The 21,574-nt window shown below is 38.8% G+C and overlaps 1 protein-coding gene across 12 annotated transcripts in view; it reads right to left on the bottom strand.

Annotated features, from left to right (window-relative positions):
- The window catches only part of SETD5 (SET domain containing 5), an 81,957-nt gene that overhangs the window by 15,559 nt on the left and 44,824 nt on the right, over window positions 1-21,574 (bottom strand). For 9 of the 12 annotated variants that reach the window (XM_082662959.1, XM_082662967.1, XM_082662963.1 and 6 more), the window contains 11 exons: window positions 21,196-21,234; window positions 17,455-17,697; window positions 16,511-16,659; window positions 16,008-16,125; window positions 14,785-14,894; window positions 13,635-13,884; window positions 13,177-13,260; window positions 12,157-12,414; window positions 11,149-11,469; window positions 10,489-10,731; window positions 5,186-5,315 (listed from right to left, as the gene is read on the bottom strand). In XM_082662959.1, coding sequence (XP_082519085.1) covers window positions 5,186-5,315; window positions 10,489-10,731; window positions 11,149-11,469; window positions 12,157-12,414; window positions 13,177-13,260; window positions 13,635-13,884; window positions 14,785-14,894; window positions 16,008-16,125; window positions 16,511-16,659; window positions 17,455-17,697; window positions 21,196-21,234 — 1,945 coding nt within the window. The remainder of the gene's footprint in view (window positions 1-5,185; window positions 5,316-10,488; window positions 10,732-11,148; window positions 11,470-12,156; window positions 12,415-13,176; window positions 13,261-13,634; window positions 13,885-14,784; window positions 14,895-16,007; window positions 16,126-16,510; window positions 16,660-17,454; window positions 17,698-21,195; window positions 21,235-21,574) is intronic. The other 3 variants (XM_082662966.1, XM_082662968.1, XM_082662970.1) reach the window with 1 other exon arrangement.

Raw genomic sequence — 21,574 nt, 5'->3', positions numbered from 1 at the left:
AATTCCAGTTATTCTACTCTAGCTCTCCAAAATATTTTGCCTATTCTAGCATACTTGTTCATGTCAATGAACTGTAGAAATCATTTGTCAACTATGCTGATACTGGGACTTCCCTGCAGTCCAGTGGTTGGGACTTTGCCTTCCAATGCAGAGGGTGCGGGTTCGATCCCTGGTCAGGGAGCTGGGATCCCCCATGCCTCACGGCCAAAAAACCAAAACATAGAGCAGAAACAATATTGTAACAAATTCAATAAAGACTTTAAAAATGGTCCACATCAAAAAACAAACAACTTTAAAACAAACTAACAAACACTATGCTGATACTACTCCCTCCCCAAGGCTGACTGGGGTTGTATTAAATTCATGAGTAATTTGTCAAGAATTCTAACTGAGCACCGTGGCACGATCTTTTAGCTACTCATGCCTTCATTTATATTCCTCCTCCTCATTATTATTATTATTTTGGCTCTGCTGCGCAGCTTGTGGGATCTTAGTTCCCTGACTAGGTATTGAACCCAGGTCCTCAGCTGTGAGAGTGTGGAGTTCTAACCACTGGACCGCCAAGGAATTCCTTATATTCCTCTCCATTATAGATCTGCCACATTTCTAATTAGGTTTATTCTGCAGTGTTCACTATCTTCTGTTACCACTGTGAACTGGATGTATTTCTCCCTGTGTATTACCTAAATGTTATTGCTAACATGTAAGAAAATGTTTACATATTTTTGTACCCAGCTACCCTATTGATCTCTACCAGTTTTTCAGTTAATTCTCTTGGCTTTTCCAGGTAGAGTAGCATATTATTTGTATACAATGGCAACAAATACATCCTCTTTACCAAAACTTTTATCTCATAGATTTTCTTTTTGGTAATCAGTTTGGGTAACAATTCTAGATGTTGTTATATAAGAATGGTAATAGTGGGATAAGTTGATAACCAATTTAAAAGTTTAATCTAACTAGTTTTCACCAGGAAACATAACTGGCAATTGTTTTCAGATAGATGTAAAATAAAAAATCATTCAGTATGTTATTAGATTTATCATTAAATTCACAGTTACTGTGCTATTACTCCCCCTTCTCCATTTGGCTGGCTAATAAATTATATGAATAAAATTTCAAATACTGAACCAACCACCTTTACATTCCACGGAAAAATTTTATTTCATCATAATAAACTATTCTTTTAATAGTCTTACAGATTCAAGATTCAGATCAGTGAAATCTAATTCAAAAGTAGTACTGTGCTATTTTTTGGAGGTTAATTTGATAAAATAGAGTAAAAAATTTAATGCTACTCTATAGTATTCCACCAAAAGTATGTGTAATAGAAGATAAACCACAAATTCTAACATTTCTTTATTTGTTGAAACCCAGGTTGTTTTTATCCTGCATGTGTTTGCAATTATTAATAATTCCATGACTAACACTTTGTATAAAAATTTTGGTCCACACCTATTTCTACAGAACAAGTACCTAGAACAACAACTTCTAGGTTAAGGAATGAATTTTTAAAATGCATGACAGGGACTTCCCTGGTGGTGCAGTGGTTAAGAATCCACCTGCCAATGCAGGGGACACAGGTTTGAGCCCTGGTCCGGAAAGATCCCACATGCCGCGGAGCAACTAAACCTGTGCGCCACAACTACTGAGCCTGCGCTCTAGAGCCCGGGAGGCACAACTACTGAGCTCGCACGCCTAGAGCCTGTGCTCTGCAACAAGAGAAGCCACCGCAATGAGAAACCACGCACTGCAAGGAAGAGTAGCTCCCACTTGCCGAACTAGAGAAAAGCCTGTGCACAGCAACAAAGATCCAATGCAGCCAAAAAAATAAATAAACTAAAAAAATAAAATGCATGATAAATCTTACCAAATTGCTAGTAGGGGGTATTACTTCCCTGTCATATATATATATATTTTTTTTTTTTTTCTTTTTTCTTTTTTTTTTTTTTGCGGTACGTGGGCCTCTCACTGTTGTGGCCTCTCCCGTTGCGGAGCACAGGCTCCGGACGCGCAGGCTCAGCGGCCATGGCTCACGGGCCCAGCCGCTCCGCGGCATGTGGGATCTTCCCGGACCAGGACACGAACCCGTGTCCCCTGCATCGGCAGGTGGACTCTCAACCGCCGTGCCACCAGGGAAGCCCTTCCCTGTCATTTTTGTTGCAAATCCTTTCTCCCAATATTTTTGTCTTCTATTAATTCAGAGAACTAAGGACATAGAAACATTGTTTATTTAACTTTAATTAAAAAACATGGGGGCTTCCCTGGTGGCGCGGCGGTTGAGAGTCCGCCTGCCGATGCAGGGGACACGGGTTCGTGACCCGGTCCAGGAAGATCCCACATGCCGTGGAGCGGCTAGGCCCGTGAGCCATGGCCACTGAGCCTGGCCGTCCGGAGCCTGTGCTCCGCAACGGGAGAGGCCACAACAGTGAGAGGCCCGCGTACCGCAAAAACAAAAACAAAACCCAAAACACTGAATGCACATAGAATTTACTTTGGCAAAGATCTAAGTCTTTCTCATCCCCCATGCAAGTAAAAATTCCAGAATAATTTACCAAATCTTTCACTTACATAAGGCCTGCTTCTGGCTATTCTGTTCCATATATACATCCATTATTGCACCTGTACTAATTACCAGCTTCTAGATTCATAATAGAAGTTAGTTTTACACTTCTAGGTAAAGTACTTCTTTGTCATTACTTTTTCAATTTTTTCTTATTTTCATGTTTGCTTTTTATGATAAACTTCCAAGATCATTTAATCAAACCCCCAAACAAACTAGTTTGATGGAAACTATCTGAAGCCAGGAAAGAAACTGACTCATTATATTTCTTCTTTCCATTAATCAGTATGGGAGTTCCCTTCATTTCCTCAAGACTTAAAAAAATATTTCTCAGTAATGATTTGCTTTACATGTCCCCACCATTATTCCTAGGCAGTTTCTCAGTTCTGTTAAGCTTGGCAATGAAAAATTTTTCTTCATTTTCTTGGTACATAAATGGTATTAATTTTTGCATATCCAGCAGTTTTGTTGAACTCCTGTTAATTTTTTCAAATGATTGTTTAGGCTCTCCTAGATAGATATCCACATCATTTACAAATAATGAACATTATGTCCTCCCCTGCCTGAAGAGTAATACCATTTATTTCCATACAAATTTAGCTTCTAGGAACTTAGAATCTTTAATGTATCCTAGTACATGACTAATTTCTGCAAATGTTCCATAGATGTTCGACAAGAAATCTGTAGATAATGACAATAATAATTCCTATTAAGGGTCTGATACGGTAATTTATGTACCTTAATTTAATCTCATATTAGCTCTACAAAGCAGATATTACTATACCCATTTCACAGATGAGGCTCAGAGATAACTTTATAACTTGCCCAACATCATATAGTTAGTAAAGGGCAGAGATGGTCTTCAAACTCAGGTCTGTTGGATTCTTTCTACTACACCAATTTGTATCCCTTTTTGTTTTCTTTTTTCCCTTTCTTGATTAATATTTTCTTGATCTTTTTGAGAGGAAAAAAACCCAAAGAAACCAAATAAAAATAATTCCTCAGGATTTACACTAACAGGCTCTGGACGCTCAGGCTCAGCGGCCATGGCTCACGGGCCCAGCCGCTCCGCGGCATGTGGGATCTTCCCGGACCGGGGCACAAACCTGTGTCCCCTGCATCGGCAGGCGGACTCGTAACCACTGCGCCACCAGGGAAGCCCTGCTTGGTTATAATTAAATATTTTCCCATTTACGTTATTCCTGAAGGGCAAGGTGTGTCCTCTGAATGTTTCTCACTGCTAGAGACGAGAGAAGTTCAATAAAGGTTGGTGACTAACAGTCCTACTTCCATTCCAACCAGGGCACATAGTAACAAAGGCAACTTTCCCTATGAGTCTTTGCCAGTCAGGACATGAATTACTAATACAGCCTCCCTTTCCCATCCTCAAATACACACACACACACACACACACACACACACACACACACACAGACCATACATATACATATGTGTGTATACTAGATAGAAGATTTCAGTTAAGTAATACTCTCACCGTACTGTAAAAGCTGCCAATAAATTGGTAATATTGACGGAAATCTTTTACCAGCATTTCTTTATGTTAACCTGGTTTGAGTAAATCTCCCTAATATTTGGTGAAGAGAATAAGATATTTTAAATACATGGTATCATTTATCTTCCAGATGTTCTACACTGGGATCTTATTATCCTGAGGTTACACATGCGATAACTTACAAGGTATAATCCAATCTAGGGATAGAAAAACAAAGTCAATAATTTTAAAAAAATCTGTTTTTAGTAGCCTATTTTTCCCCCAAATACAGTATTACACAAAGTTTTAATATAAAGCAGATATTCCTAGTACAAATCTCTTTATTTAATTCAAGTTCATATTTACTCAGACAATAAACAGAAACAAAGAAGTGGTTTTTATGAAAATCGGAAATATTACTATGTGACTTTTAGCATCTTTTATTTTGGCATTTTGTTTTGATTGCATAATATTCACAAAATTGATTTAGAGATAAATAAACTAAGAGGAATCACACAGAACTTTTCAATTAAAGTAATACTGGCCAAGAGAAACCGGTAATAAGACTATCCCAAAATAAGTTAAGTTGGTATCAAGTTCATACACCAGTGCTTTCAACTGCAATTCAATTAAAACCCCTGCAAGAGTCACTGGAAAACCAGTGGGCCAGATGATTTTACATGACCCTCCAGTTTGAAAACAACCAATTCATAATAATTTCTCATTTACTTCACTCATCCCCTGCCCCTTCAACCAAGTCCCACCCAACTCAATCACCTACGATTTTGACTCTTTCCTGAATAGTGCCCCGCATCTTTCTTGCTTATTTCTCCTCTTATAAATATGGATATAGATTTCCTAAACTTACTACTTTAAATGTATCTAACCTTTTTTTAACCATTTCTGCTGTTATCTGTACACTGTCTAGTTCCTTCTTTGTCGTCCTGGGAATACTGATCCCTGACTTGAGATCTCTCTCTTCCTCTGTAAAGACAGATGTAAAGTAACTATTTAGAGAACAATGCTATTTCTTTTTTTTGTATCAGACTTTTTAAAGTACTCAGTGAAATTTTTTATGTAGACCCAAAATAATCATTGCTCAAGTATTCAGAAAGGTCTGCCACACATACCTGCATTGTCTTTGCAGATACTAGAAGAATTACTATTCTCATTACTTTGGTATAGGTGCTGAGTTCTAGTCTCTTGGGGTACAGATGATGTCTGGGTCATCCCTTCTTCCAAGGCTTGCTTTATCCAGCGCTATAATGGGAAAAGAATCAGGGAATTATCAATAATCATTTAAAACTATTTAGGTCACCTATTTTAAATGCATTAACCAGGTCATTACATATCAACTGGTGAGAGATGCAATACAATGCATTCATTCGGGTCCACAGTCAAGTAGTTTTTGTCTTGTGTTTCAGCATTCTAGGATAGTGCCCCATCAATTCCTTTTATGGGGCATAACTGAGAAAACCTGGATTACACATAATGAAGTCCCACAAAAAAGCCCAAACCAATAAAAAAAAAAAAAGATTACTATTTAACTTTTCATATTGCTTAGAATGGGATAAATGGGAAAAGATAAGGAAGAAATCTTAGCATTTATTTAAGAGAGACTCTGATCACACAGGATGAAACTAGCACATAAAATAAGTGCATAGAAGGAAGATAAAAGATCTCTTAAGAGTTGTCTGCCCTGTGTTGGGCATATCTGAATAATCGAAAAGATTCACAAGAAAACTTTGGATGAGGATAAACAGCTCTTCACTACAAGTACCGAAATGCTTCCAGAAAGTCTACTCTCAGAATATCCTCTGAGTTTTCCCTCCTTGTTAAGTAGTTTGGTTAAATTATGCATGAATAATACAAATCATCACCTGAATAAATGACCTTCTGCAGAAATCAAAAAGGCAAAAAAAAGTAAAAAAGAGCTCTCTAATCAGTCATTTTTTGTTGTGAATAATGGAATCTAAAATGATGGAAATAGATTTTTTGTCAGAAAGTCTGCAGAGATTAGCATAATAAGATTATGCATCCTGTGGAAGAGAGAAAATTTCTTACCTGTAATTGTGTTCTCTTAAGATACACAGTTGTAGGTTGCTCACCACTCTGTGGCTCTCCTGCCCTGACATAAGACAGATCGAATTTTGATAAACATCAATTTCTGAGTCAGACCCTATCCCAAATAGGAAGAGCAAAGGTGATTATAACTTTACACCTTTAGAAAACCAATATTACAGGTAAGTAAATATTCTCTTTACCAAAGAGAGAAATTCTAATAGATTTACCCTCTTAGAAACTTAGGAAATAATGTGAGGAAACCAGAACATGTGGTCTGCCAAATGAAAGCAAGAATAAAATTATGAACATGAGGGGGTAAAGAGTAAGTACCTAAGAAAGACAGCTCAGCATCTATTGAATCACATCAGCATTTTAGGATTTGATCAGGTCTCTGAAAAGCCAAAAGAAGACCAAGAATGAACTAACTCTCCTACATACAGAATACTGATATAAAGATGAAAACTGTCAGAACCATAGCTCCTTACATAGAAGAGACCTCAGAGGTTACCTTGTCTTAACGCACTCATTATACAGATGGGGAAAATAAGGCCAGGAGGCCAAAAAGAGTGAAAATCCTTTGTTATAGATACCTTATTACATACAAGTTTTTCATCAGAGCAGATGACAGGACTCATTTGGGGTCACTGTCCTTTCTTCCTAGAGAAGTCAATTTCTTATATTTCCAGTGTCAAATAGACGCACCTATAAAAGAACTTACACTCTGGATCTGATGACTACAAAAAGGGAAAGTAAAACCAGGACAAGGGCATTCTAAGGAATAAGATGCTGCTTTGGTTAGCTTAAGGTCGAACACAGCAACATGATCAAACCCATTCCTCCCTGACCCTATATGTACGTCTACACAATATTTCAGGGCCTGTAAAGAAGGAACATGAACAGCTATTTGTATCTAACAAATCCCAATCACCCCTACAGATAATAAATTAACTTTAGACAACCCCTCTCCCCAAGTTCTAGCTACAGTTATTAAGGTCAAAAGAACATTTCTCCCTTCCCTGAAAGTCTGTGTTGAAGAGATTTTTAGGAAGCTCAGAGATGGGCAACAGAAATGTCTTAAAGGGTCTCATTACGATGGGGTAAGAGAAAGGAATTAATTTGGGTTTTAGGGTCCAAAGACCTGGATTGAAACTTGGCTGTGTCTCTTACTAGACGCCTAACTCTGGGCCAGTTACTGAACGCTTCTGAGCCAAAGCTTCTGGATCTGTAAATTGAAGCAATAATCCCAGCCTCACAGGGTTATCATGAATGGTGAGACAGTGTGTGTGAAGAAAGCTTGTAGCACAGTACTGGGCACACATGTTCAGTGAGGACTAGTTCAACTGAATTTCAGTGCTATGTACAGAGATATACAGATTAACAACACTCTAGTGCATATCATGAAATATCAATGCAAAACACAGTGTTTCATTTTCAGTCTGAACGGGAAACCAAATGCCCACACATATTATGCCTACAAGGTAAGTTTAGAGATTTAGAGAGAGCAAGGAGGGATACTACCGAAAGGCTTCTTAGCCAGTCATAAATGCTTCCATTCTAAAATAACAAGTGAAGTAAAATCCAACAAAAGACATGCTATAACATGCTAGTTAAGAACTGTGAATCGATTTAATTTAGAAACTACAGAGACATCACAAAACATTCTGCCAAATACTCTAAGAATCTGGGTGCAAATATACCCATGCAGCTTTATACTGTTTTAAACTTATGAAGCCTTTATCTCCTTTAATCAGATATGAAAGAGTAAGCCTATTAAGAATGTACACTGTTCTAACTAATCCCATGGAGGATGGTTGTTTTCATCTGTTTAAATTATATTCTTCTCTGATGGATTTTCAGAAATTTATTACAATTTTGTTTTATCATGGAAATCTTCTTAGGTCCTGTACTATATGAGTACTTTCTAACCAATCTAAAAAATCTTCTCCTTCCCCATCTAGGATAAAGCTGAGTTCAATTTCTATATAAGGCCCAATTTCATTAATTTTGTCCCATAAAAAGTTACAGTCTTGTTGTGTAATATAATCTTGATACATTAACAGCAACTATTAAATCTGTGATTAAAACTTAATTTTAAAAGACCCAATTTAAGTAAGATAATTTGATATATAAGTCAGCATACATAGCCTGAACTCTTCCCAAAGACCAATATGACACAAATAGATAAAAGTGCCTGAGCAGAGCCTGTATAAAACAAGACTAAGGATGGTCAGATACATGTGGAGAATATAACACGGACATGAGTTAAGTATTTCTAACTGTTGCCAATGGAGACACAAAGATGAGATACAGATATAAGTCCTAAACCATAACCAGGTAAAAAGAGCTCTAAGAAATGGATTTTCTATCAGATTTGAAGTCATATTTCTACACGTTTTCGATTTTCACAGAACTCTGCTACTTGGAAAAAACCAAGATGGGAATAGAAAGATTATAACCCAGCATCACAATGATCAAGGCAGTATTTTAAGAGGCTAGTCCGTACTATTTACAATTCAGACTTCACTATTACTCTGTATTAATAATTGTTCACCCTTCTTAAAGGACCAAAATAAGAAATTCTATTATCTGACTTGGTAAGATGCTTCAGTAGTTAACATCCTAGGAAATCTAGTACTGTGTCTAGCCAAAGACAGAACAAAAGGAAAAAGTCTATTTCATATATATTAAACCATCTCTTGACTTGTTCCTCCAAACTAAAGACCATATTTACAGCTTCTCTAATTGTTCAATACTACTCTGAAAATGTAGTTAAAGATTCTGAGCTGTTACTCTTAATGAGGGACTGAGCTAAATGTAACAGGAAGATTAGTTTCGCATGCCATACCACAGTTAATGCCCTTCTCCAATTATTACAGAATTAGGTTAATCATAATGGTCATTAAATGGCAAATACTTTTTTTTCCTTCTCAGATAATTTGTAAGATCCAGGATAAGTAACTTGGTATAATAAAAGATCCCCAGAGACCCAACTTTCCTTTATCACTTAGGCAAATTTCTAGTCTTATTTTCTTCTTAAGAAAGTTGTCATTGTTTTCACTTCTGACACCTGAAAGTTATGTTAGTCCATCATCCACAAACACTTCTGGCAAAGATCTCATGGTCAAATTTCTCTTTAGGAGTTGTTCTACTTGGTAATTTCCCCTAAATAAACCAGTAAGTGACTCAAACACTTAGGTAAGATTAGGAAAAGACTTTCTTCAGTGTATGCTGCTCATTCAGTGGTAGTACCCTTCCTTTGTGTGCAGATCCCTGTTGCCCTCCTCCCCTCCATATCCCACACCACTTTGGCTCATCTTTTATGCCCCCTCCCCCCAAGAAATAGTATCTGCTCTTTGGGAAAAGAGAAAAGCTTTAAGTTTGGAGGAGTCAGGGAAGACCTGCCTGGAGTTGGAGACTTCATCACATCAAATAATCTATATGCAGCATCCTCATGTACGTGATGCCAGTGGAGGAGGGCAATGGCAGACACTGAGGAAGGCAGCCTGAATCCAGATCTGAGGATAAGAGAAAAGGGTGTTCCAGGGAACAGACTCTACCTCAAAAGAAGACCAAATGAAAGGGTGTCCTATACTTCTAGAAACACGAAAATGACATTATAGGTCTGAGGGAGTGATCTATTCTTGAGAGACACCTTTGGAAAATATGCAGGGCTTCTGGGAACTAAGAAAGAGCATTCCAAAAACAAACAGCCATCAAATACTACTGTCACTAGATCCAAAAACAATATATAACTAGAGAAGAGCGAGAGAGAGGCAGAGAGAGAGGCAGAAAGAGGGAGAGAGAGAGGGAGAGAGAGAGAGAGAGAAAAATTTTATAGTGGGTTCCATAATCACTAGGGAATAAACAGTCCAACTTGTCATTTGATCAAGGAAAAGGAATTATGCCAATTGTAAACAGGACTTTTCCTCTACTCTCAGTCAAATGATAACAGTGACTGAATTAATCCAAAACACAATTCAATCATTCTTTAACTTGTACAACAGTGCTCTAGAGTACCTGGGGCCCAATCTCACACAATAATCACAAATGGACATGTTAACCAATATCACAGGAGCACACACAGAACACCCCTCCCTACCCAGTCACCAACTGCTATGTGCTCTCAACTCAGTAACCACAAGGGCTCTCAGAAAAGACAACAGTGAATACTCACAAACTGAGCACCAAAAATGTAGTATACATCCCACCTTAGTCTCACTGACTCTTGATGCGTCAGTATTTGTGGTTGAACAACTAACTCATTATAAACTCATACGGGCAGAGTGTGGCTATCTAGAGAACGTGTTAGATATGTCACCAGTACTGGAATCCTAGCTTAAAAGAAAAAACCGCGTAAACACAGACATACCTTTTTACAGGAGCTGAACATGCCATCAGGCAGAAGCGGCCTTCGACGCCTCTCAGGGATAAAGGGTGAGCCAAAGCGAATGTAGTGTTTGGGGGTGGTGCAAATTAACGGGGAATGGATAAGACCGGGTAACATGTTCAGGGTCGTTGCCAGTACAGTTGGGTCCGTGGTGATACGTAAAGGGCACTCAACAGGGCACTCTTGCTTCTCTGCTTTGTCATTCAACCACTCTGTAACTAGATACTAAGTTAAAAAAGAGACCATCAGTTGATGCTGCAGATGCAAAAGCCAGAGGAAGCAGTGTAGCTCACAAACACAAACCTCATCTAGAAACTAGACAGAGGTAGATATAGCAGCTGCAGAGAGTATGAATCGCACATTCAGAGCACAAGGGTATCTTCTTTCACCCTCTCCATGAGCACTATGGAAAGAATGATTTCAGCTCAGCAATTTAAACTCTGCCTAAAAATTATGCGAACAAAAGTAAGGCAGCAGGATGACCTCAGCCCTATGTGTCTAAGCATTTTATCTAAAACTTTCAATCTAATAAATCTTAGATTATTATTATTTTTTTTCCCCCTGGGGATTACAGGTCCTTTCACTTTACTAAGCCACAGCTTTCGGCAGACTACACTTAACGAAGATGTACTTGTAACTTACCTTTTTGGTTTTGGGGTATTTAGATGCAGCACGGTTGACATGGGATCCAGTAACTGACACCACAGTTGGGTCAGACCCTGTTAATTGCCTGTTTTCTCCTGAACTGTCTACATTTCCAGCTTCAGTAGGAGTTACTGAGCTGTTATTTCCCCCCTCTTCCAAGGCAGCTTGTGATAACTCTGCCTGCTGTGCAATGGCCTGCTTCTGACGCTTTAGTCTTTGGGCTGAACTGGTCCGGTACCGAGAAATTCGACTCTTCGGTCGGGGCCTAGAAGGCTTTGCTGGAGGTGGTTTGGGGACTGGTTTTTCGGCAGCAACATCCTATAACAATAGCAAAGTTAACTGCTTACCAGAAATTTCTTATCAGCAAACATTCTATCCAGCTTCCTATTCACTTTAAGCATTCTGAATGTTTACTGGTGAAAAAAGTGAGCGTTTAAAAACATTAATTTCAAATGTAATCCTTATAAAATTCATACATTTAAATCAGCTAAAAAGGCTACAGGAAGATGTCTCAGTTATTTCTTTTTCTAATAAGTATTTATAAAATAGGTCTAAAGACAGCTGAAAGTAGCCACCTAATTTTAGGTTCTTAGCAGGGAAGGTAATTCTTCCTTTGTCTCTTTCCCCAGATACTAAGGTTTTAGCTTAAGGCTTAGAATCTATGGCTAAGGTAGGAAAAGGAACGAAGAATTAATTCTGAGAATCTTATGAAAGGTCAGGTACATGACAGTGCTACACAGAGAGCCAAAGAGAAACCACATGATTTTTATGAACTCACCACCAACAATATCTGGCAGAAATTGTAGAAAGTCCCATTCTAGTCTGAGAGTATCTAGTCATTCAAATTCTGTCTCCTTGAATCCCACGAATCAGCTGACTGAAAATAGTCTTACTTACTGCGAAATAAGGCAAAGCTGAAAATGCTGACACTAACCATTCCAAAAGCTAGGTAACTGATATTAGCAAAAGAAAGACCGACTAAGACCTGGAGTCTTTTCATCTTACCCCTGCTTGGGAAGACCTCCGGGTGTTCACTCCAACACTCTGTGGGTTGCTTGGGACGGCAATGTTTGAAGCAGGGTTGCTAACTTCAGATTCAGGGGCTTCAGTTTTTGTCTCCTCTCCCACAGGAGTCTCTGAGGTGGTGGTAGTAATCTCTATGTCAGAGTTGCTCTGTTCCAAGGGCTGATCCCGCCGCTTCTTTCTTTTTTCTAAGTTTTCAAAAGCATGCATGATGGCTTCAACCTTCCTATCTTCCCGGGTCTAGAAAGAAATAACATTAGCATAGAAGGAAGCCTCAACCAGGAGAAGGGAACAGCTTTTCAAAAGTATTATTAATGGAAATTGATAGATATTTATAGAAAATACTAATAAGATAATATATATATCTTTGAGAACATAAGATAAAAACTAAAAATTTTTCATCTTAAATGTTGCAAAGAGTTGTAAAGAAAGGCAAGGTCAAACCCAAGCTTTTCAAAAAGGGTCAGCTATTTTGAAACTTTTTAATACAAAAGAAAAATAGCCATCAAAACCAATTTTTCTCTGTATTTTCAGAGTTCAAAAAAAAAAAAAGTCAAGCAGATTTTCTTAAACAGCTTCTCAGGGACAGAAATAAACATGACTGATTTCAGCCATAAAGCAGAATTTTTGAATCCATATGACTGAATGTTGTGTTTGTTTTTTAAATGTCAAAATTCACACAACAAACTTAGGAAATTCCTAAGTTAGAGTAAGTAGCCTAAGGATATTTTGTTCCATTAAGACAGTTTTTTTGCAAATCAAACCGTTAGTAAGAAACCTCTTAAAACCATCATCTGGTAATAGTCATTAGAGAACTACGTGTGTCTGTGTAAAAAATCGTAATAAAATCTACTTTATAGAAAAAGCCCACACTGTGACCTAGAGGTGATGGCATAGTAACTTACTGAAGAAATGAGATGATATAAATTCAGAAGACAAGGGGTTTACATGCTATAGGTAACATGAGTCAGCAGGAACAAAAAGACGTTAGAAGGTACTCACCCTCTTGCTATGAGCTGGGTTCTCCTGGTCATCTGTAATCTCTTCTTTCTCTTCTTCTGCTTTTTCTTCTGGATTGTCTATTGCCTTTAAGACAGAGTAAATACTCAGCTGTATTCTTAAGCTCTAAGAAAACTCAATCCCTGTTTTTTGGCTCGTAGCTTAAAACTCTCTAGAAACAATTTCTAGTGCTTTATAGTGTTACTCATGTGGGGCTACATAGTAAACACAGATGATAAATCTCATTCACTGGACTGAAACCTGATAAGTACCTGAATGGATGTTCTTGACATTGTAAAAAATAATAAAAAGATAATGAATGAAAGCACACCCACCTTGATATGAAGGTTATTAAGTGTTAATACAGATTCCCTACATAAAACAACATGTGGCAACCTGAGATCCTCTTCATCTGAAGAGGATCAACACCAAAGCAACAGCCTCTGACCAGGGGAGATTACCTCATGGTCACTGGATACAATTACTTTCTCAGGAATTTGCTCTGGCTGCTGGTTGTTTTCCTCTTCTGGAGCCTCATTTTGCTGCTCCATCTCTAGCTCTTTCCGTCGTGCTTTTCTACGTCTTGTCTCTGCTCCGATGGTGGGCAGGCTTGGAGGAGGTGGAAGTGGCGGTTCTGCAGCACTGGGATTCCTTTTCTGTATAGGGCAATTCCGGTTCCCCTTGTGACATGCACAGTCCACTTTATAATTACTGCTCCAAAGAAACAACCAAAAGTGCCTGTTTCAGTACCCCTGAATATCAGTTATATTACCCATTCATTCTCTTGTAATATTAGTATAGTAATTTACTCTAGTTTCATCTTTGAACAAGGTAAATAGTCATTAAGAAAGTCCGATAAATACTTTCAACATTCTGTGTTTCTCTATATAACCCCAACGCTTCCCCTATATATGGTCAGTGGAAAGGAAATGAAGTTCCCACTAAATTCAATTCTCCCAACTGTCTACGCTATTTAGTGAATCAGTGACAGACTCTGCAGTGGCCGTACCCTTCTCCATGTCCTCACTTTTATCTACTGATTTCCTACTTATTATTAATACCTTTTCTTCTTGCACCTGTGCCCAAACATCAATTGCCACATAACCCCTGTTTGCCTGAAAGGACCAAGGGAGAAAAGCATCCATTTTACAAAACCCATCACATAATCACCTATGATTTGCCATCTGTTTTTCGGCATTGCCATATACAGCTACATTACATGGCTTGAGTGGATGGAGCAAAGCTTTAAATTCTCATTCTATATGATCCCTGGTACAAGTGCTGTGTGCATAACAATAGATGCTACTATAATTTCTACGTGTGTTTCATACATACACTTTTTGTTATGCTTGCTACATAGAGGCAGAGGCCAAAACACCCTTGGTTAGAAGACTGGTAAGCAGTATCACACTATGTAGCTGTGTCTCTTAAGAAAACACCCTCAGTCTGTCTTTCCCTCCACAATTTCTAGGCAGAAAATGCATTACTCATGGAAAGATTAGGTTTAAAAAAAAAAAAGCAGCAAATGGCAAGGCACAAAAGCAGACTGAACAGAATAGCTTAATCTGTAAGACAAGCAATTCATGTTAGGAAAGGTTGTGGAAATCTTACCAGTTACTGTACTCATAGTCAAATGCTATGGTGACCTCAGCATCCTTGGTGATGGCAGACACAGCATAGATACAGAGGTGAATCATCCCATCTGCAATCATGTGTCGCACCTGTGTGAACAAGGCTTATGGTTATGATTTATCAAAAAGACCAGGAACTCTCCATAAGAGGGAAAAAACCTTTTACCAAAATGATATCTCCTCATTTAGAGTTAATGGTAGTCTGTCATTTAACTCCATCATTTCATCTGAAACTATCATATAGTAATTGAACATTTATGATACTTCTTGAAATAAATGAAGAAATCTTGAGATGTTAGCAATCAGGGTCTGCTCTACATCTTTTTTTTTTTTTAAATAAATCTATTTATTTATATTTATTTTGGGCTGCATTAGGTCCTCGTTTCTGCACGCGGCCTTTCTCTAGTTGTGGCAAGCGGGGGCTACTCTTCATTGCGGTGCGTGGGCCTTTCACTGTAGTTACTTCTCTTGTTGCAGAGCGTGGGCTCTAGGCACGCAGGCTTCAGTAGTTGTGGCACAAGGGCTCAGTAATTGTAGCTCGTGGGCTCTAGAACGCAGGCTCAGTAGTTATGGCACACGGGCTTAGTTGCTCCGCGACACGTGGGATCTTCCCAGACCAGGGCTTGAACCCGTATCCCCTGCAATGGCAGGCGGATTCTTAACCACTGTGCCACCAGGAAGCCCCTGTTCTACATCTTAAAGCTGTTTTCAGTTGCACCAGAAAATTAAAATTCCTTAAGTCTATAAGAAAAGCTCTGTGGATTTTCTTGCTGCATTTGATGTGGTTGCACTCATTATGCACCAAATACTGAACTTTAGAAATGTCTAGAATCTCTCTCACAATCCTATTAGCTAAAATCTAAAAAACTGCAACCACACACTTTCGTTTTGACCCAATAATAAAATCTTTTATATGGCAATTCTTTAATATAACGTCACTGACTTCTTATCCAGTCTAGCTCTTTCTCTTTAGCAAATGCTAACATGCTTTTGCCCATTTCTGCCTTCTCTAAAGAAAATCCATTCCTTGCCCACATCCTGTGAGAACAGATGCATTATTACTTTTGTTTTTTATCTCTTACAACGAAAGATCATAACCATTATCTACAGACCTTAATCTGGGTGAAGTTTTCAGACTGCTTCTTCAGTTGACTTGTCCTTTTGGTGGTTCCATTCAAAGAGAAATTGCTACAGAAATCTTACCTCTGCATTTGGTGTACATGATCTTCTGATGAACCGAGCATCATTACCGAAAGTACGTGCATCCACACACATCTCTACACCATTGAATTTTGAGTAGAAGAGCACAAAGGGGTATGGTCTAGGGATATAATTAAAATTCCTGTAATTCTCAATACAAATAAAAAGGCCACCCCATGATTTCAAATATGAAGCATATGCTGACAGAAGCAGCAGTAGTCCTTTGCAATGCCTACACTTGGAAAACATCACATGCTTGTCTGCTTCTGATTAAAGAATAAGCACAAAGCAAGGAATGCTTCGCTTGGAAAGGAGTCATCACCACTTTATACGTTAAACAATTTGCAGGTTTATTTGCACTTCTCTACAAATAGCAGAGAGGGGTGAGCTTATCTGAGCTGTAATCTTTTCCCCCAAGAGCATCCCATCAACCAGGATGGTTTTTATAGCCATATGCTCAGCCAGGCCTACTTTAGCCCTTACTACTCAATGAATGATGCTCTTACTTTTTGAAGAAATGTCCATTGACCTCAAATTGCTGCCGTAACATGACTTTGCCTCGATACTCTATTATAAGAGTGTCCAAAGCCAAATCTCTTGCAGCCCTCAGGATCTTCCGGTGCTTCTGAACACGAGTGACTCTTCCCAACTGTAGCTAAATAAAATCAGAATATTAACATTAGATAATATCAACAGCAGCTTAGCAGACATTTAAAATATTTCTTAATTGAGGAAAAGGCACCAATATTTTTAGGTTTTATTTGTATGTTACTTAGCTCGATGATCAGACATTTTAAAATATGATAAAACCTCAGTATTTCTAGGAAACAGGCTCCATCTAGTGAACCTGCCACCCCCCCAATCCTCAAAGACAAAAAAAAAAAAAAAAAATCTAAGAAAAATATATGATTAAAACTTTAGTGGCTCTATGTTTAATGTAAGAGTTTAGGTTTAGGTTTCTATTAATCTTAATAACTCCTACTGAGACTATATAAAATTTCCTACCCTAATTTATCTATTTTTAATTAATAAAGATACGTAGTTTAAAAACACGTATCCGAACAGTTTCCAGTTACTGTAACTTGCTTTTAGTTAAAGATGCTCAATAGCTGGCTAATTTGTTATTCTAAGGCCATCTGAAAGAAACAGTAATGCCAAAATATGTCCTTTTCCTGGGTTCTTAAAATCTCAACTACTAGGCTTCCCTGGTGGTGCAGTGGCTGAGAGTCCGCCTGCCGGTGCAGGGGACACGAGTTCGTGCCCCGGTCCGGGAAGGTCCCACATGCTGTGGAGCGGCTGGGTCCGTGAGCCATGGCCGCTGAGCCTGCGCGTCCAGAGACTATGCTCCGCAATGGGAGAGGCCACAGCAGTGACAGGCCCGCGTACCGCCAAAAAAAAAAAAAAAAAAAATCTCAACTACTTAGGGAGTCTTTAACCCTTGGATCCTTACCTGCATTTGGGAACCAATAACTGTATTATTACAGGCCAATTCAGTCTTATTAATAGTGTCTAAAATAGCAGGTTTGCCCACAAATTCCTTGCTAGAATGTAGATGTTGTTCAAGGGCGTTCTGTACATCTGCACTGTACTGATTAGTGAAGGCTTCTTCATATTGATCAGTCCATAGTCTTATCCGATTTTCCCATCCCTCAGTTGTATTCTCATCTAAATTCTGTGCTTCAGAAGGAGAATTCTGTAGAGAACAAAGGTCAAGTAGGTTAGGAGAGTCCATTAAAGGGCAGGGGTGGGTGGGTGGGGTGGGGCGGGCTGAATATCCAGAGAAGATTAGTTTTCACTTGGCAGTTGGTGTGCCATAAGAGTAATGGCCTGGGAGTCAGGATCTGGCTTCTATCATGGTTTCATTACCAGTGAGCTGTGAGGTTCAGCTTCCTCATTTATAAAGTGAGAAATTAATCTGGATTGCAATTCCATCCCATCACTGTCATTTTATGACCATTTTTAAGTCATAAAAATCAAACTTATCAGAAGAATGACATCAAGTTCATAAGAAAATCTTCATAAAAATGAACAATACAGACACCTTAAAATATCCATATTGCTTAAATTTCAATACTTATCAAACAACAGTGTGTCATCTCAAATTGGTAGTTTTACTAGCATCCAGGAGAATGTTTTTGTGCGACTTATTATTTTTAATATACAATTAATACATGTTCATTCTAAAAATACATGTGAACCAAATAAACAAATAAGTAACTCATACTCTTGCCTCCCATAGAAAAAGCTATCATTTGGAGTATATCTTTCTAGCACTCTACTTTTGACATTTTAAAACAGCCACCCTCTGTAGAGGTGAGGTGGGTGGAGGGGCGTGGGTAGGGGCAGTGTAGGAAATGCTGAGAGATACTGTGCTATATCTCTTTCAGAAAACCGCTGCCCTCTATGACAACATAGTACTGAGGAAAGATTATTACATCTCACCAACATCATCCTAAACAGTTTTATATGTGCTTGTGCTATAGAGACACAGCTGAACTCTGATACATGTTCTCCTCCATTGTGTTCAGGACTTAAGGTGTCCTCAGAAAACAAAACAAACGTGTGATGATGTCACACTAGTGACAACAAGAAGGAAAAGACACTATAGTACCAAAGCTACCTGCAAATCCATGTCGACTCTAAACTTGCAAAAACAGGTATGAAAAAATTAAATATAGTTTCCACAAATTACAGAGAAAACATTTATACCCATTATAACAATTACTTTCTTTCACTTCTGTGTCACTAGTTTTGATTGACTATTGTCTACCATCCTTCCCCCAAGGAACAGGGAAATCAAAGGAAAAAGTTAACACCACTGTTTTCCACATTTGTCACTAGAGTCCAAAAGAATGAACAATAAACAAGGGATGTAACAAACACCTAAGGCTAACACACTGAGAACAGACTATCACCAGCTTGAGGTGTCAGTAGCAGCTGAGCAACAGAAAAGTACAAAAGCTGAGGCTTAAGGGTGTTTATAAGACTGGGGATTAGGGGTGCCCAAATAGTATTCCCAGGTTTAAGCACCCAGCAGTGATCACTGAACTTATAACTTGTTAAACAATGTACACTGGAAGCCTCTGCCATAGTTTTAGCTACTGTTCACTAATATAGCTGTATACTCTGCTATCCCATTCTTCCAGGTACTGGAGACCCCATCTCAGTGGGTTTAGAGCAGTGGTTCTCAACCAGAGGGGATTTTGCCACCAAGGAGACATTTAGTAATACCTGAAGTCATTTCTGATTAATACACCTGGGTGTGTGTGTTACTGGCACCCAGCAGGTAAATGCTAGGGATGCTGCTACACAGCCGACTGTAATGCGAAAGACAGCCCTGATCCCTGCAAAGAATTATTTGGTTCAAATGTCAACAGGGTCGAGGTTGAGAAACCCTGGTTTAGAGCAGTCTCCAGTAGGGAAATTCAACTTTGGGGTTAAAAAGCCAAATGATAGGTTCTTCTCATTCTTAAGGTATTGTTCCCACTCAGATGTTTGGTGTAGTTCTTACTAACAATTAATTCTGAGTACAAAATTTATAACTCAATTTAGAATTCTGATATGAGAATCAAAATAAACCAACTAGTACTATTTTTTTGTGGGGGGGCCTACTCTTCATTGCCGTGTGTGGGCCTCTCATTGCGGTGGCCTCTCTCGTCTTGGAGCACCAGCTCTAGGTGCGCGGGCTCTAGAGCACAGCCTCAGTAGTTGTGGCGCACGGGCCTAGCTGCTCTGCAGCATGTGGGATCTTCCTGAACCAGGGCTCAAACCCGTGTCCCCTGCATTGGCAGCCGGATTCCTAACCACTGCGCCACCAGGGAAGCCCCAGTACTTTTTAGTTATCTAAATTTTAACATGCTTATGGGGCTATCTGTCAACATCTCAAAACTGCAAGCAATATTTGGGGTTTACATGTAGTTTTCTGGGAGAGCCAATCAACTGCTTTCAAACCTCTGGAAGTTAAGTTACAATAGTTAGCTGATAAAAGAGAAAAGGCTTAACACCTGGGATCAGGGGCTACGTCTGCCCCTTAAATCTACTGAAGGTCCCCTCTAAGCAACTGTCTCCTTGCAGGAGATAGATCTAACAAAGAAACAGTAATTGTGTTCCAAGATATCCCAGGATTCTGATGGTCTTGGGCTCTTAAGTCCTCTCCCATCTCTTTTACAGATATGTACAAATCTGTTTATGGGTATATGCACGGTGAGGCCTTCTAATTTTATATAAAGTGCTACCTGAGATCTTTCTAACATGAGTCATATTGGTGTTCCATATGTATGTGTGTGTGTGTGTGCATAAATCCTAAGAAAGCCTCCCCTCACTAACAAGAGTTTAATGTTTACCACAGAACGGTCAACAGGAAAGATCCTGCTTTTATATCAGTTACACATTTAGGCATAAGTATACTTATGGAATTACACTCAACCTTAATTCTAATTAAATGCTTTGAAGCCATTAAGTAATGGTTTGGGAGGTATGCTGTCCTTCTATATACACACATAGGTAAAGGAAGATACCAGACAGTATATTCAAATCTCCTTTGGGCAAACTCTTTCCTTATCACCTAGTAACTGAAAGTCCCTTTAAACCATTGTACATAATTTCTCTATTCTCCAACCACTACCCGAAATCATGCCTCATAAGCTCTTTTATTTGATAACCGAAGAAAAGAAGCACACCAGCATCACCCGAGTCTTCTGTACCAAACAGATATGCCAGGAGAAAACAGCTCAAAAGTAAGTAATTCCAGTATTCTTATCAAAACTACTACCTTCCTACTGATGAAATTTATCCTTCCAACTGGTGATTAAAGCCTACAGGGTGCTAGGGCGGGTGCACAAGAGATGCTCTATCACCAGAAAATCCTCACTCCTGAGGTGGAGGCCAATCACAATGATGGAAAACATCAGCCTCATTTTGTCTGGCAAAATGTCACTTACCCCCATGCCGAGAGAAGCAGCTAATGAAAAACCAATAAATGAAGGCTAATTACAGAAAGGGAAAATATTTCAGAAAATGGTCAAGAAAATCTACTTTGGAGAAAGGCTCTATGAAAACTGAATGGCAACAATTACAAACTAACGAAAAGCAGGGTCCAAGATTCCCAGACCATCAATGTCAGGAAAGAAGCTGACCAAAATGCAAGATCACAGTGAAGTAAAACACAGCATCAGGGAAGAATACCCCTTACCTTCATCCGCAAGGACTTCCGGGATCCCTCTCGAAATGCCTATCCCAAAGAGGAAAACAAGTAGAACAAAACAAAACTTGGTACCAAAATGACAGTTATACCTATCTGAGACTAAAACTAAGGCAAGAACTAGTGTTCTAGTCTGTCCCCTTTACCCTAGGTAACAAATACAATGGAATTCCCCACACTATTATCAAGAATAGGGGTAGCACATGGCCAGTGAACTCTGAGGCTAATTCCAATACTTTCCATTGCAGAATTAGGTAATAAACAGGGAAGAGCATGCATCACTTAAATCCTATATGCACCCCTGACACTAAAAGAAAAAGTAAATAAAAATGTTAAGTAAGGCTGCAGATTTACCAGTTTTGAAATTAAG

Source organism: Grampus griseus, assembly GCF_964374135.1.
Source record: "Grampus griseus genome assembly, chromosome: 10".
NCBI classification, from domain to species: domain Eukaryota; kingdom Metazoa; phylum Chordata; class Mammalia; order Artiodactyla; family Delphinidae; genus Grampus; species Grampus griseus.
Note: the sequence above shows the minus strand (reverse complement) of the source record. Positions and strands in the feature narration are given on the sequence as shown.